Raw genomic sequence first — 15,842 nt, 5'->3', positions numbered from 1 at the left:
AAAACAACCTCAAAATATAATAGTACTTAAAATATTTTGCATTACTGAGCTTCTATTCTTGACGATTTTGGGTTGCAGAATCGATGCTTCTCTGACAATTTATATTAATCATGGCTTAGATACTTGACAAGAAACTTCTAGATTAAGAGGTTGCTGCAAACTTACATGAAGTTTCAAGTTACTGCAAGTCTTTGTAATGATTCAATCGCCTTTTTCTATCTATTAGAAGAGGCCTATACAAGCTTCTGAATCCAAGATCAAAAGAAGATCCTCTGATTCAGTAACCAACAAGATCCCTCCTCCTTCTCCACCGGTTTCCAAATCTGATATTAAGTCAGGTCCTGTTAGGAATCCAGGAACTGCCCCTTTGCAATGGGAACATAAACTAGGAAAGCCTAAAGACGAAAGGAAACAGGATGTTCAAGCTTTTGTTGAGCTATACATATTGAGCCAAAGCTTCCTCCTGGGAGAGTTTGTAGAGAAACTGAAGCTAGAGCTAATCATGTGGAGGATGCAAAGAGCTATAGTACTCGGTATGATGATGATGATAGTGATGATACTTATTGTGATGCAGCTGAGATGCTTTCAAGATCTTAGTCTTTCTTCTTCAACTGTAGTAAGGTCAGTGGTCATGGGGTACTAGTAGAGCCGTTTGGTACCTTAACAAGAGATAGACAAACTCAGGATCTGATGATAGGGAGATTCTTGCCAGCAGCTAATGCCTTGACTTCAGAAACACTTCTTGCTAGGAAACCACCTAAACCAGAGGAACTGGGGAGGCGACAAAGAAGGTAGTGGTGGTAAAGGACAAAACTGAGCAAAATCCATATCGGTTTCATCATTCGCCCGGAAGATGGTGGCTTCTGGTTTTGAGCTTCATCCTTTCGTAAAATAGCTTAAAATTTTACAAGTGAATAGGCAAAAATTTATTGATGCTCCTACCAATCTTAGATTCTACTTATTTTGTTGTCCAAACAGTTGCTTATTTTACTGTAATTTCATTTATACTGTTAAAATTGAAACCAGTTTTGAAGATGGTTGTTATGATATAATGTTACAACTGACTTTGTATGCTGCTGCCCCTTCAGTTGTCCCACCTGCGAAAAAAATAATTTTGTCGAGAGGCGCTCTTTCTTGAATCTATATAGAAATGTTTAAAAGAGGACCAGTTATATCATGTCTTTGCAGATACCACTAGCTATTTTGAATTTATTTAGTCTAAAAGAGTTTTGTGTTTTGCAAATCGATTACATGATTATATGTATCTTGTTCACGCTACGATCATAATTGCTTAGAAAGAATCCAAAGGATGATGTGTGCCATCTTTCGATCAATCCAAAGCGTTTGGAGCATCTCACCATCAAGGATTCTACATTATACTCCGAAAGTAAGATTTTTTAAAGTATTCACGCTTATTAAGAATTCAATAAATGTTTATAATTTAATTTTTATTTTATTTTATTATACATTTTCCAATAACTTTTCACCAATGAAATTTAATCAATTCAAATATTTTCATTTAATGTTTCTTAAAAATATAAAAAAGTACCTTTAACATATAGAAAATCTATTTTTGTGGAATAAGTAAAAAATCTAAAACATCTTACTTTTGTTTTAAGTCAATGTACTTTGTTATCTTCTACAAGTGTTTTCCGTGTTTTCAGTCAACTTCTTAGCCAGTCTCTTTACTTTGTTTCAACAAAACTTCATGTGCCTTCATCATTCTGCGTCATCCATGTCATTCCATTGGTAAGACTCAACACCACTACTCTTACCTTTAAGCTTCTTGATATATAGCATCTCCAAACCTTATCATAATACCACATTAACCATGATATGTCGTACTATTAAGTTTGGTCGGTGGTTTTATTGGATTTTTATACGTCTTGGAGAGGTTTGTACTCGATTTTATTCTTATTGAGTTTTTTTTAGTATAGTGGAGTCAAGTGTCTAAAACGAAGCTTATTCCATTTTAGGTGAAAACGCTTAAATGTTGAAGATAAGATTCAAGTTCTTATCAAATGTATCTAATGATTGTTTAGTTCCAATTGATGAACTGTATGCCCACAAAAAATGTGAAGAAGCAGATGTGGAACACAATAATTACTAGAAGGAGATGAAATGTTGGTGATCTAAATATGCAGGGGAAAATGAACTCATGATGATGCCATATTGGAAAGAACTAGAAGCAACATAATATAAAGAATTAGCTTTGATTTAATAGCCGATAAGATGAATATTTTTCTATTTTTAACTTATTGGGTTATGTTTGTAGTTTTAATTATTGAGCCTCGTGTGTTAATGTGGTAGATCCCAATAGCCTTGGAAATGGCAAAAACTAGAAAAAATGAATTGACATAGAGATTGTATGATGACATGTACATGGCTAGTACAGTTAAAGAATGTTATACCTCTTTCAAATTTTTTTTAAACACTTTGGTTTTCCAAGAGTATATAAATCTGATTTTGGAATTCCCATTTTCATTTCGTCATCTTCTATTATCAAAGAAGAATCAAAAATAGATCAAAAAATTATACTGTACATGAATTTTATCCCACATGAAATTCTGTTTAGATCCCGTTCCAATTTATTCTAAAGTGAGACCATGAAATAGCATACGAAAAAAGTATTACTACATGAACCATAAATCAAGAATATATCTCAGTAGGACTAGATAAGATGCGACATAAATTTTGCTCGCCTCTATTTAAAACAAATAGAGAAAACTTAAAAACAAAATATCAATAAATTCAACGAAAAATAATTATATAATTGTGTATAAAACATCAATAATTATAGGATTAAATCCTAGTTAGTGTACATATCTTCAGTTGGTTTAGTTCGTGAGGATGGACTCATGACATGTGAGCACGCATAAGCAATGAGGAAATCTGAAACTAGAGCTAATCATGTGGCAGATGCAAAGAGTTCTAGTACACATGATCTAATGATGGGAAGGTTCTTGCCAGCAGCTAAAGCCTTGACTTTAGATACGCCTCTTGTTAGGAAACCGACTAAACCAGAGGAACAGGCGAGGCAGATGACGAAGAATGTAGCGGCGGTAAAGGAGAAACAGAACAAAACTGAGCAAAATCCATATCGGTTTCGTCATTCGCCTGATCAACAGGAGGAAGACTGGAGCACGAGTGACATGATGGCTTCAGGGGTTTGTGGTTCATCCTCAGATTTGGTCGAGAAGCTCTTTTGGACCATTGAATCGGGTTCCATCTGTGAGATTGAAGGCACAGAGAGCTGTTTCTGTTCGTTGTATGCATTCTAAGTATCAAGATTCTTGTAGTGAGAACCAGAACAAGGCAAGTGTTTGCCACTCCTTCTCACCACTTTGTTAATAGTCACATTGATAGCTTATGTTCTGATCAAAGTTCGTTCTTTCTTTCTTTTTCTCCTTAGCAACCCATTGAAGCTGTGAATGAAGATAAGAGGAGGTTGAAACTAAATGGATCAGTTGCACAAGGTGAGTCATTGTCAGAATCTTCTGTTCCAGAAGGAAAGGAAAAAGTCGAAACTCTTGCAGCATCAGATATTCTCTTGCGCAGAAAAGCTTGGGATGAAAGGAGGACGTTTGATGCTGTTCTTGCCTTAGAGATTTGTTAAACCACCATGATAATGGATACTAGTAGTTCCATTTAGTGCTTCCAGTTTCGATTTCACGATGTATACTATGGTCATCGAACATGTAGCCAACATCTGTTTCTTAAAGGCACACACCGGTGGTCAAGTTTTCCAACTCCTGACCAACTTACTATGATATTGCAACGCACCGACGTTGTGGACAAGTCATAATCGATTGTTCTTCAAGCTGTATATCTGCTTCTAGAAGATGCTTAGGACAGTAGTTAATTTCGCAATCAGTGAGAAAAAATCAAAGGATAATGGTTATCTGTCATCCATCAGCAGATGTAATGCCAAGTTAAACAGAAAAAGGCGTTATAAGATGCTATATAAAACTAAAAATGGATCAATCATGTAGCATTCAAGAAGATATAACAAAGATCCGGAGGCAAAGGACATAGCTCTGCAAGGCTTATTGTAGTTTACAAAGTGACACAATTACGAAACTGAAAAAGGGTTACAAAAGGCAGGGAACGAAAAAAAGAAATCTGATATACAGATTAAGAAAAACCTTGTGATCCAGATTTGTTTTATTTCTGTGTTTATTAAAACTGATGGCCAAGCTCTTCTTGCATGTTCTCTAGATCCCATATGGCTATTTTGCCATCCAATCCTATAACAAACCCAATATACAAGCAAATGATTAGGATGATTCCATGAAGGAATATGTTAATTCTGAACTAGTGACTGACCTGAAGTGCTGAATCGCATTACTTTAGGACTCCCAGCTTTGCTAAGAGGAACAACGGAACTGCAAGTTTCAGGTAATTTTACAGGTCAATATCTCTATAGAGTAAAAGAGACAGACTGTGTCTTGAAAGTGATTTTGTAAAAGCAAAATTAGCTTAAGACACATTTTTTTTCTTACTTAATGCAGTTATCATGAACGCCCCCACGTGATTTAGAGGATTCAGAACCGTCGTTGGCTGTTGTAGCCTTTGACTGACCGTAGAACTTCGTAAATGCTTCCGAAAACTGTAAACATAATAACATAACGAAAATTAAGGAATAAGCTAAAAGCTTCACTCAGATTATATACTGTAAGGCTAAAAACACAGACATATTGCAAGAAATAGAACTTTGGTATGTACCTGCGAACTATAACTGGAACCTGAGGATACCGCTTTCTTCTCTCCGATGTATCTGACAAAACTCCTACAGACCAAAACCAAAAGCTCATAACAAAGCAATCATCGGTGAGTGGATCATTTCAGAAGTAGTTATCTGGCCCGTGATCTAAGCTTATAATAAGAGGATTCTGAGAGTTACACACCATATGCCAGTATCATCTGCAGCAAACACCATTGGGTTGGTGTCATAACCAACGCCTATCACCATTTTCTCCGAAATAAAGAGGACCTGAGATAGAAAGTTCCATACAATATATATCAGTTCAGGACACAACACAAGGAGAAGACCAGGTTCTCAAAATATAAAAGAAAGGTGGATGCTGACCCACATCACGAAGAGGCAAATCTCTAAACGCAACGCTTTGAGCTAAAGGAGAAGGACCGACGTCATCAACAAAGTAAATCATTGAGCTATGACCTATACAAGATCACACATACAGACAACAATTATGTAACCAAGATAAGTTCCATTGTATGATTTCAGTAGATTGCAATGGGCTAAGTGTTAAGGATATTCTGACCTACATAAGCCAAGGTGTTTCCACTTGGAGACCATTTCACACCAAAAGCCCAAGAGTATGAAAGATCAAGCTGTAGAATTTGCTGTTTCAACAACAGACACAGCCGAAAAAAAACCTCCCCAGTGTTAGATGAGAGGGTGGAGAGAAGGCATAAGCATTATTAGTATATTACAAAAACAAGGAAGCCTGCCAAAGAAAACAAACCTCCCCAAATTTAGATTCTGCTGGTGAGCCTGCTTTTGGATCCCTGTATCATCCCAGTCAGTGAAGACAAATAAGAAACTGGCCTACATTCTCAAAAATGGTTTTCAAGTAGATGTTCAAGTCATGAGCTTACTTTACGTCTACTCCTTTGATGAATGTTGAAAATACCCGACATTTTCCATCTGTAGATGTCGTTGCCAGAAGAATCTAATGCAAAAACAGACCATGAGTTAGAAGATTAGCTAGTCTGTGGAGATTATTATTCTATTCTAGCCACCATGTATGTACTCGATACAGTCGCCAGCCTAATTAATATTTTAGCTACTGAAGTACACGAGGTTGTGTTGATTGCACGCACATTATTAGGATGCCAAGCAACACTTGTGACTGAAGATTCATGCCGTTTCCGGATAAGTTTACTGACCCACCTGAGAACAGTAAAACCAAGCAATGTCAGGTACCAAAATGCCAAAACTTAACACGAATTAAAAAAATATAAATCGATTAATAATGAGAATATTAGAGAAAATCACCAGTTATTCTCTTGCTCATAATAGCATATGCAAACAGTTTTAGCACCACTTCCAACAGCAAACTTGTTCTCTAAAGGAAATTGAATAAAAAAAAAAATGGGAAAACAGATTAGAAGCTGCAGACATTTGTAGGGAAAAGTAGATTACATATTTTACCTAGACAAAGAATCTAAATAACTAGTAACTTTTGGATCTGATACATTTACCTTTTGGACTCCACTGGACACAAAGTGCAGCACGGTTTAGTCTAAGGATAACAAGAGTCGGTACCCACTCACCTCCTTCCAGGCTCCACACGTACCTTGAGGAATATCAAACACAGTTTTAACGAATAATGAGAACAGTGAACCCAGTTTCTCATACAAAGTTTCCTCTGAGGGAGGGATATAAAAGGTTGGGCAACTCACGAGTTCCTGTCATGGGAAACAGTGACGATTTTGTTGGACTTTGAGCTCCAATCTATTCCAGAAACAATTTGGTCATGCTGCAACAGATTCAAAACAAAACAAAAAAACTGATTGTAAGGGAGATTCAAGCTGTAAAGAGGAGCGCATGCTAGCTCATTAGTTTCAGAAAGGCTTCACCTTTTCGAGGACATGTAACCTCTCCCACTGGTCTTGTACTGATTTATAGATGTGAACTTCATTATTGTTAGGACAAAACGCAACCACTACAAGAAAAATAAAAGGAAACAACTTTTTACATAAATGGTTACAAAAGACATTGTAACAAGAGAGTGAGTGAGTTCATCTATTTAGAAAATCTCATCAACTACCAATCTTCGACTGCTATCTTTGTTTAAATTAAGCTACTAATAATATATATATATATATATGAAGCGATCTAAACAAAGATTCCTCCTTTGAACAAGAGGCACCGACAAAAGAAACAAAAGACAAGAGCATGTGTCAAGAAAATTACTGGAGTGATCAGGACTCCAAGCATGACAAGTGATTGACTCTGCGAACCGGTGAACATCCACCACTGCCATGATCTTTGTAAATCTCTAACCTTTGTGGACTCTCAAATCGATATCTCCAGATCGGCGATGCGATGCGATCCGATCCGATCAGGAGGTCGATGACACTCGCAGAGACGTGAATCGAAAGAGAGAATGCTGTTTTGTCTTTTGCGCTTAGGCCAAGTTTTAATGACCAAATCAATTTCAATTTCGGTTTGGTTTGATTAAATTTAGTTTTAACCGGAGTTGGTTTTGTTTGGTTCGTTTCGTTTGATTTGGGATTGGTTCGATAGAATAACAAATTGTAAACTTCTGCCGTCCTGCATTAGTTTTTTTTTTTTTTTTTTTGCTAAAAGTTCTGCATTAGTTTATGTATGTTTAATCCTCAAAAGTCGATTCAATATAATGTGAAACTAGATCTAAAAAGCTATTCTACCAAACCAATTAACCAAACCAAGTCTTGCAACAACTAAAGTAGATTCACCTAACTTATTGGAATGACATGTTTGTTTCAACTTATAACTAAGCTTAATTATGACAGGGTGATTGTGGTCGAATGGTAAGGAGACGGGACTGAGACACCAATACGTTTCAGGTTCGATCCACCTGCTGCGCGAAACAAAGTCACAATTATCCTGGTCACCTAACACGTATATGGGCCTATGCTTTAGGGCCCATTTGAATACCCGGAGAAAGGGTCTATCCGTGGGCTGTACTTCCCCTTGGAGATTAGTTTGGGTCTGTCCATGGGCCTGGGATACCCCCAAATTAATCAAAAAAAAACTAAGTTTAATTATGTAAATTTTTTTATTTTACGTAAATTTTTTTTTTATGTAGAGCAGGTCATGGCATGTTCTTTGTTTGTTTATTTATGTTATATACATATATATATATATATATATTATAAAATATGATGTTATTCGTTTGTTTATTTATGTCATATAAAAGTTTTATTATATGATTATGTTTGACTTATATTAAATAGTAATTTTGTTAGATTATTGTTAAAATAAAATAATTAGTAACATTAGAAAACATAAAAAATTAAAGGTGCTATTAATAATTTATGGTAAAGTGAATGATTGAATATACTTGAAATATCATTTTTACAAGAAAGAAGTGAAACAAACTAATCGAACAATTGTTGTATCATTTTCTATTAATTATGAAAAAAAAGTTTTGAAAATAGAAATAAAGCCAACCATTAAAAATGTCCTTAGAGTTTGATCCTCACATTCGTGCAAATATTTTTGATTTTATAAATGTATAACTTTGATATTATAGTGAATATTTTAATTATATGATTTATATTTAGTATGTGTAACTCTGTAATCATATTGTTTAGGTTTCTTATTCTACATTATTAATATAATATTTACTTTATACATAAATTATTTTGTTATTAATCTTTATTACACACTAAATATTTTTTTGGTACAATAAATTCATTATCTGAAATAATTAAATATAGAATCTCCTTCAATATATAATTTTTTCAATTTCTAAAGTTTGCATACTATACATTTTAAAATTTTATTTAGCTATACTGAAAATGATGTTTATGTAGGATATTTTTTTCTTCCATGTTGAATTTAAAATAAATACAAAGTAATTTACCAATTTAGTATATTGCGAATTTTATAAATAAATATATTGTTTTATTTATATAATTTAAAATACTACAAGATTATTGTAGACGGTAATATTATCTTCTAATATATTTTGTGTCTAAAATATTTTATTTTTGGAAAAAGAAAATTGGTCAAAATAAATTTTCTACAAAATGAATATTTGCTTAAATGCTATGAAATCTCGATTATGCAAATATTATAGATTACAATCATAAAGATGCATTCTGGATATTACAGAGATAAATTAATTATGGTAACAATGAAATCTCGATTATGCAAATATTATAAATACACTGTTTATTATAAAATAAAATAATAAAATGCATTTTATATTTGTGTCTGCTTCAGGAAGATTTTGGTTTGTATAATTTGACCGGACGCTTATTTGTGGGTTGAACCGGCCTGGCGTTTGTATCCGAATACTGCAAATTATGTTGCAAACACATATTAGTAAATAATTGCAAACTCATGATGTACATATAGTTAAATAAAACTTACATCATGAACAGCCACTCGGAGCAGTTTCACTTGGTGTCTAGCCACAGTCCTTACCTAAAAAAAATGCAAATAGTATAAACTAATAGATAGGATATAAATGGAAATAATAAGAGTCATAAGAATTAAGTTAACTACATTTTTAAGTCAAGCGAAGATATATTTTTTATGTTTATTTTTATAAATATTGCATACAGTTATTTTTTATCAAGTATAAGATTATTTGAAACTTTAATATTTTAGTGTTTTGTAAAATGGTAATATGTTAATCTTTCATTTTTGTATTTTATTTTTCTAAATATGTTAAATAGTGTTTGTAAGCTGAATTTTGAATTTGTTAACAAGACTTTAAATTTAGCTAAAAAGGATAAAAAGAACAAATTATCTTGTCAATAAGTTTAGTACTATAAACATATAATGTGGACAGTTATATGTTTGATGTTCATAATTTTTTACATATTTAAAATATGTTTTATTATAATGTTTGAATTTCAAGCAATATTTTTTATATTCGATCCAGAGTCACGGTTGAATCGGTAAATCCATATATACTCTGGTTTAGATTTAACGGAAAAAATCTGTTAATTAAAAATCTGATAAAAATTGGAAAAAATTCAAAAACTCCTTATTAACCTGCGATTTCATATTGATTGATCTGGTAAAAACATTTAAAAAATTATAATATTTTTTTAAAAAGTTGATTAATTTTTTCATATACTTTTTAACATTACATATTTATCTACTTTAAATTTTAAATTTAATTTCATAATAAATTTTATTTAATTATTTATTATCTTCACTTTTAGCCCAAATGTTACGTAAAGAAAATCTACTAAGTTCTACGAAGATATATGTAATTCTACAAAAAAAAAATTTAATCTATGTTCACACAGATTTAAATAAAAATAACTTATGTTGTCGATACGCAATCAATACTGCAATAATAGTCATTTTAGTACAGTGGATTATGTGATATTGTGTGTAAAGTAATAGTCACGTTTAAAACAATGATGAGAGTATAGTCCGTTGTTGCTAGCGACTTGGGTTCTTTTGTTGTATGTAACATGTTTTTTTTGCTAATTCGCATAGAATAACATGTTTCTAATGATTTGATTTAACATTAAAGTAAAACAAACCGGTTTAAATGACTACAACATTAACCGGAGGAATATTAAGTTCAATTGTTGTACGAAATCGGATCTATTTAGATGTTATACGCCCAAAAATGACATTAAAGAAAATTTTAGATAAAACTGGAAAAAATAAGAATGATCATGTTCTAATATTAATAACTAAATCTTGACCCGCAGGACCGTGCGGATTTTCATTAATGCTAAAATATTTTAGGTTATACAATCAAATATATCAATAAATTAATATAATTCGGTGTTATATATTGTCTAATTTAATAATAATATTTATGTGGCGTATAATATTATTACTACAAAATTTATAAAGTTTCCATTTTGTAACAAAATTTATTTTGAAAAAAAATTATTATGTAACAATATTAATTTACATAATTCTTATTTTATTTATAATTTGAAATATATGTGAAAATTAAATTATGTTGAACCTACATAATAGAGAACTTATATTGATTAATTAAATCAATTTAGTATAGATGTTTAAACAATAAACCGAATTGATTTTTTAGTAGACTAAAGTCTTATATATATGACATGAATAAATATCAAATGTTTTATCTATGAAAGAAAGTGTAAATTAATTGTATTACATGGTAAAAACATTTAAAGGTATGACTTTTAAGTGGTCTAAATTAAAAAAATCACCTATGAAATACGTCATAGTTTTTGTGCTAAATAGATAAGCTATTTTTATATTTAAATTAGAAATACATATGAATATTTTTTTTTAAAAGACATCTCTTAGAATATTTCTTAAATTTAATTTTGAAAATTAAATCAATTTTAAATTGTTATTATCATTAAAATATTATTCAAAGTATTTTATATAATTTTTTTTTATCATTAAAATATTATTAAAAGTATTTTATATAATTATTAAAAAAAATTCACAATCAAAACTAAAAAAAATTAGTTTCTAATTATACTTTGTGATAATTAAACTTTTAATTAACTAATATCAAAATTTATTTTGAAAAGAGATCTAAAATATATTTGAAAGATGTTGTTAGACATTTCTTTAAGATACTTATTAGTATTTTAAATAAAAATAAAGATATTGGAAGATATGACAATTAAGTTATGCAAGATTTAATAAATTTTCTATGGATGGTCAAAATATAAAAATCACACATGAAAGAAATCATGACTTCTGTTTTAATAGTATATATACACTAAGGGCGGGTAAATTTTTTGTTTTAATTTTTTTAACAAATTTAATTTTTATATTTGTGTTTTTTTAATCATATATCAATAATGTAACTGCATAAATTAATTACATGTAAATTAATTACATGAAGTAACGTGTTATATTGATCAATTAAAAGGTTGAAATTATTAAATAGCATAAAAATAGTTTGGGCTGAATTCAGTTCAAAACAAAAAAAATTGGACTCGATATTGATAAAAGGGGAAAACGTAACCAATTGTAAATGGTCCGAGAATTTTGGATAGGAGGTTACATATTGATTAATAAAGGTGGTTACAATTATAAAATATTTGATTTATTTGTTTAAGTTGGACACAACATGTATCAATTGGTCATGATGCTGTTTTAATAGTATTGATGATATAGTATTGTACCTTTTTGATGACGGTCCAAATAACATTTTGAGTACAAGGAGGAATGGTAAGTGATCCAATATATCTATAATATTTTCTGCTCCCAAACTTGATGTCCTTTGGATCAATCATTCCTATATTTACCTCCGCCTCATTGTGGTCGGTAATCGCACACAATTTATTTTCCAACTAACCAGAAAAAAAAACAAAAAAAAAAATTGGTTGGAAATAATTTTATTAGTCAAATGTTTAACTAATCACAGTTATGGATCGATTTATACCAAGCTGAGAAAAGAGTCTGGCCTTCCGATTTTGTAAAGCACTGTGACTACAGCCAAGCTTCCGTTTGCGCTTTCGTGAACCATATGCAGTTCCAGAGCAAATCTACCATATTAACGATAAACTTTTTAAAAATTACACCAAAAAAAAATCAATTTTAGAAAGTTTTCAAATGTCTTTTGTAAATTTGTTTTAAATTTTCCCCTAAAGATCGTGTGAGAGGCCTCTAGCTGTAAAACGTCATCACACCTCTAAGTTTAGCTTAAATCAAATAGTTGAAATTAAATAATTTTTATTTAAGTTTTCAAACCTTCTCCCATTGATAGTATGCTCAGAGGGAGAATGCCAATGAAGCTGATGGAGTTGATATTCAATGTTATTGATCTTGATACTACCTGGCCCTTCTTCAAATCTCACCTGTCACAAAAAAAAAAAAATTATATTATTATATATAAAAATTATGAAATTTAAAAATGAGGAACCAAATGTGTGGCCCGGCCCAGTGTTTTTATTTTTGGAGTAGGTAGTTGACTCGTCATATGGATCCAGGATAGGGATCAAATTCCACCATCTACGAAAATTGATGGTAAACAATAGCAAAAATACACGACTTTCTGCAGATCTTTGGGATTTGTCCGAGTTTTAGACAATATTTGTTTTAATAGGTTCTACAAAAAACGAGTGACCTACAAATGTGTAATAATACCATCATGTCATGGCCTCTATTTCTGAGAGTGGCATTGGCAGGTTTGTAGTCTCTAGTAAGCCTTCCAAGATGTGAAACAATTCTAACTCTTTTGTGCAAAAGATCAATTGGAGATTGCATCTCTCCCTTTCCGCACATTTTCCATTCCGGCTTCAGTTTCCCCCATTTCTCTGGCCCGTTCTCTTGATTCCGCTCGTAGCTAAATTCACTTTCATCCTCTACATATATCAATCCACCAATCTTGGTTAACAGTTTTCCAAATAGAAAAATAAACCAAGATCAAATGTATATAGCTTACCAACTTCTCTTTGTGCATTCGAATATGAAATTATGGTAGTGGTGATGGTGAGAAGTATGAATAATAAGCACGGGATTGATGATTTTTCCATCTTTGTTTTTCAGAGAGAGAAAAGAGAGATATTTCTGAGAGAGGTGAGTTGGTTTGGTTGTTTTTAATCTAAGATGCCAACTTGGATGCATAATATATAGTGGGTGAGATGATACGTGCATTAGGATTCTAATGATTCGAGCATGTGCAACGCCACAGTAGTCAAATTTTTTCCTCTTTAGTTTTTAAATGATTTTTGTTCCAATCGAGACGACATCTTTTGACCTTGCTGAAAACGTGTGTTCGTTTCTCTTTCACATTTTTTGTCTGTCCAACTAAACATCCCCTTTTATATAGGTTTGTCTTGTGTTCGTTTCTTTTTTATCATTTATTAAACATTTTTTGTCTGTCCAACTAAACATCCCCTTTTATATAGGTTTGTCTTGTGTTCGTTTCTCTTTTTTATCATTTATTCAATTTGTCAACATAATTTTCGTACGACCGATCGACCAAGTTAATGCATTTTCCCCTAGAACATTTCTGTAGATTTACAAAAAAAAATTCGAAATGTAGATTTGCAAAATACAGCAGGACAAAACATCAAAGAGGCACTCAGTGTTTAAGAAAAAACAATATTTGGAGTATCCTAGATTTATAGAAAAATTTAGACTAATCTTTTAAAATGAGGTATAGTACGGTTATACCCTCATCTAGATATGTAAATTGAACAAAACCATCATATTTGTTTAGAGATGTCCATAAATAATATAACTTAATTTCGCGAAATAGATGAATTGAATCTAAAATATGCTAAAGTTCCAATTTTGTAGGATCCCGGACCAACGTTCGGTTTTCATATTAGTTTTTTTATGTTATGGCTTACAATTCACAGACTTGTATGCATATTAGCAGATTTAAATATAAGTCATGATATATTTAGAAAGTGTATATATATATATATATCATGATATAAATTATATTTTAGTTATGGGTTAGTTTGATTAAATACACCAAAACTTAAATCAGGGAGGTCATATGTCAACCAATGTGTACCTTTCAGTTATCATTAGTTTATTCGTGCCAACAGTTAGATCTGTTTATATTAAACAATTGGTATAGCATAATATTCTTTTTTTTGTTATTACATAATATCACTGACAGCGCATTACGCGGTCGTAGCAAATTTATATTAGAATGCGTGTTTCACTATGTTTGATTTGGTTGTTTGTACGCCAGAGAGAATATCATGGAAATTAAAACTACAAAATTCTAAATCTCTGAAGTTTTTTTTTATAATTGGCAGTGTCTGAAACGAGGTACAAAATTTCTTTTAAAGAAACTGGTATTAACAATAACCTGAAATATGGTCTCATTATCATATGGCCAAACAATAGTAACTTTGTTCATGTAAGAATCGAACCTTTACTAATAAGTTTATATTTTGTCTGAGATCCTTAACTTACCACCCTACCATAATACCATTGCTAAATTTAACTTCATATTGCAGAAATCTTATATTTCTAAAAAGAAAAATTGTTCCAAATTAAGAACAATCTTGATTTCTGCATCAATTTCTTAACTACTCAGGTGTTAAGTGTGCATCTTCGTAACTTATAACTAACAACACTTGTAAAAGATAATGTATGTATTTGATCATATGCATCAGTTTTCTTCAGATGACTGAGTGAACGAGATGAAATGAAAAGTTTATCTCGCCTTCTATACTTTGAATTTAGTTCGTATATTTAATATATTTCATATGTTATAATATTTCAATATATATTATACATTTCAATATAATACTCTCACGAAAGAAACTGCAGTTTTTAAGAGAAATTCTTGAGGGTGAAACTCTAAATTCACCGACCAATAGTGTTTGAGTATTTGATATTTGATATTTGATATTTTTTTTTTAAATGAAACAAAATTGAATTTCCAAATAAGATTATATTTTTAAAATAAAACAATAAAATACATAAAAATAGTTACAAAAAATAAATAAATAAATATTGTTAAACCGTTAGCAAAATACTAAATCCTATACCCTAAATCCTAAACTCCAAACCCTAAATTATAAAACTTAATTAAATCTTGGATAAACCGTAAACCATTGGAAAATTTTAAACCCTAAACCATACATTAAAAACTAAATCTTAATAACACTAAACCCTAAACCCTAATCACTAAACCCTGAACCCTTGGATAAATCATAAACTCTAAATCAAAAATATTTAAAATTAAACCCTAGAGTTTATGATTTATCCAAGGGTTCAGAGTTTACCCAAGGGTTTAGGGTTTAGTGATTAGGATTTAGGGTTTAATGTTATTAAAATTTAGTTTTTAATATATGATTTAGGGTTTAATATTTTCCAACGGTTTAGAGTTTATCTAAAGTTTAAGGTTTAACGTTTAGGGTTTAGGGTTTAGGATTTAGGGTATAGGATTTAGTATTTTGCTATTAATTTATTTATTTTTTGTAACTATTTTTATGTATTTTATTTTAAAAATATAATATAATTTGGATATTCAATTTTATTTCCTTTTTTAAAAGATATCAAATATCAAATACTCAAACACTATTGGTTGGTGAATTTAGAGATTCACCCTAGGGGGTGAATTTAGATTCACCAACCAATAGTGTTTGAGTATTTGATATTTGATATCTTTTAAAAAAGGAAACAAAATTGAATTTCCAAATAAGATTATATTTTT

General features: G+C 31.0%; 2 protein-coding genes and 1 pseudogene across 2 annotated transcripts; 1 reads left to right on the top strand and 2 right to left on the bottom strand.

Moving 5' to 3' along the window:
- The first annotated feature begins 165 nt into the window (after positions 1-165).
- On the top strand, positions 166-3,616 carry LOC106329826 (annotated as a pseudogene).
- Positions 3,617-3,945: 329 nt separating this feature from the next.
- LOC106331511 (actin-related protein 2/3 complex subunit 1A-like) lies at positions 3,946-7,138 on the bottom strand. Its single transcript, XM_013769886.1, has 15 exons — positions 6,944-7,138; positions 6,607-6,692; positions 6,430-6,506; positions 6,229-6,323; positions 6,023-6,092; positions 5,848-5,917; positions 5,623-5,696; positions 5,490-5,532; positions 5,286-5,367; positions 5,094-5,182; positions 4,908-4,993; positions 4,726-4,789; positions 4,503-4,609; positions 4,327-4,385; positions 3,946-4,247 (listed from the first exon to the last, which is right to left on the bottom strand). Exons 1-15 carry the CDS (start codon positions 7,011-7,013, stop codon positions 4,180-4,182), a joined length of 1,140 nt encoding a protein of 379 aa, XP_013625340.1. The 5' UTR covers positions 7,014-7,138; the 3' UTR covers positions 3,946-4,179.
- Positions 7,139-8,806: 1,668 nt separating this feature from the next.
- Positions 8,807-13,243, bottom strand: LOC106333254 (alpha carbonic anhydrase 2-like). Its single transcript, XM_013771720.1, has 7 exons — positions 13,101-13,243; positions 12,803-13,020; positions 12,407-12,513; positions 12,099-12,201; positions 11,839-12,006; positions 9,113-9,166; positions 8,807-9,036 (listed from the first exon to the last, which is right to left on the bottom strand). The coding sequence occupies exons 1-7, from the start codon at positions 13,189-13,191 to the stop codon at positions 8,959-8,961; spliced, it is 819 nt and encodes a 272-aa protein (XP_013627174.1). The 5' UTR covers positions 13,192-13,243; the 3' UTR covers positions 8,807-8,958.
- Positions 13,244-15,842: the final 2,599 nt, after the last annotated feature.

The sequence above is a fragment of the Brassica oleracea genome, chromosome C3 (assembly GCF_000695525.1).
Source record: "Brassica oleracea var. oleracea cultivar TO1000 chromosome C3, BOL, whole genome shotgun sequence".
Taxonomy (NCBI): Eukaryota; Viridiplantae; Streptophyta; class Magnoliopsida; order Brassicales; family Brassicaceae; genus Brassica; species Brassica oleracea.
Note: the sequence above shows the minus strand (reverse complement) of the source record. Positions and strands in the feature narration are given on the sequence as shown.

Coding starts and splice junctions, on each gene's coding strand:
- LOC106331511 (XM_013769886.1), bottom strand. CDS start 7,013: ATGGCAGTGGTGGATGTTCACCGGTTCGCAGAGTCAATCACTTGTCAT. Junction 5,697..5,847: donor TTGCTTGGCATCCTAATAAT/GTGCGTGCAATC, acceptor TTTTTGCATTAG/ATTCTTCTGGCAACGACATC. Junction 4,790..4,907: donor GCAGATGATACTGGCATATG/GTGTGTAACTCT, acceptor TTTGGTCTGTAG/GAGTTTTGTCAGATACATCG.
- LOC106333254 (XM_013771720.1), bottom strand. CDS start 13,191: ATGGAAAAATCATCAATCCCGTGCTTATTATTCATACTTCTCACCATC. Junction 13,021..13,100: donor GAATGCACAAAGAGAAGTTG/GTAAGCTATATA, acceptor TGATATATGTAG/AGGATGAAAGTGAATTTAGC. Junction 12,007..12,098: donor CAGACTCTTTTCTCAGCTTG/GTATAAATCGAT, acceptor TTTTCTGGTTAG/TTGGAAAATAAATTGTGTGC.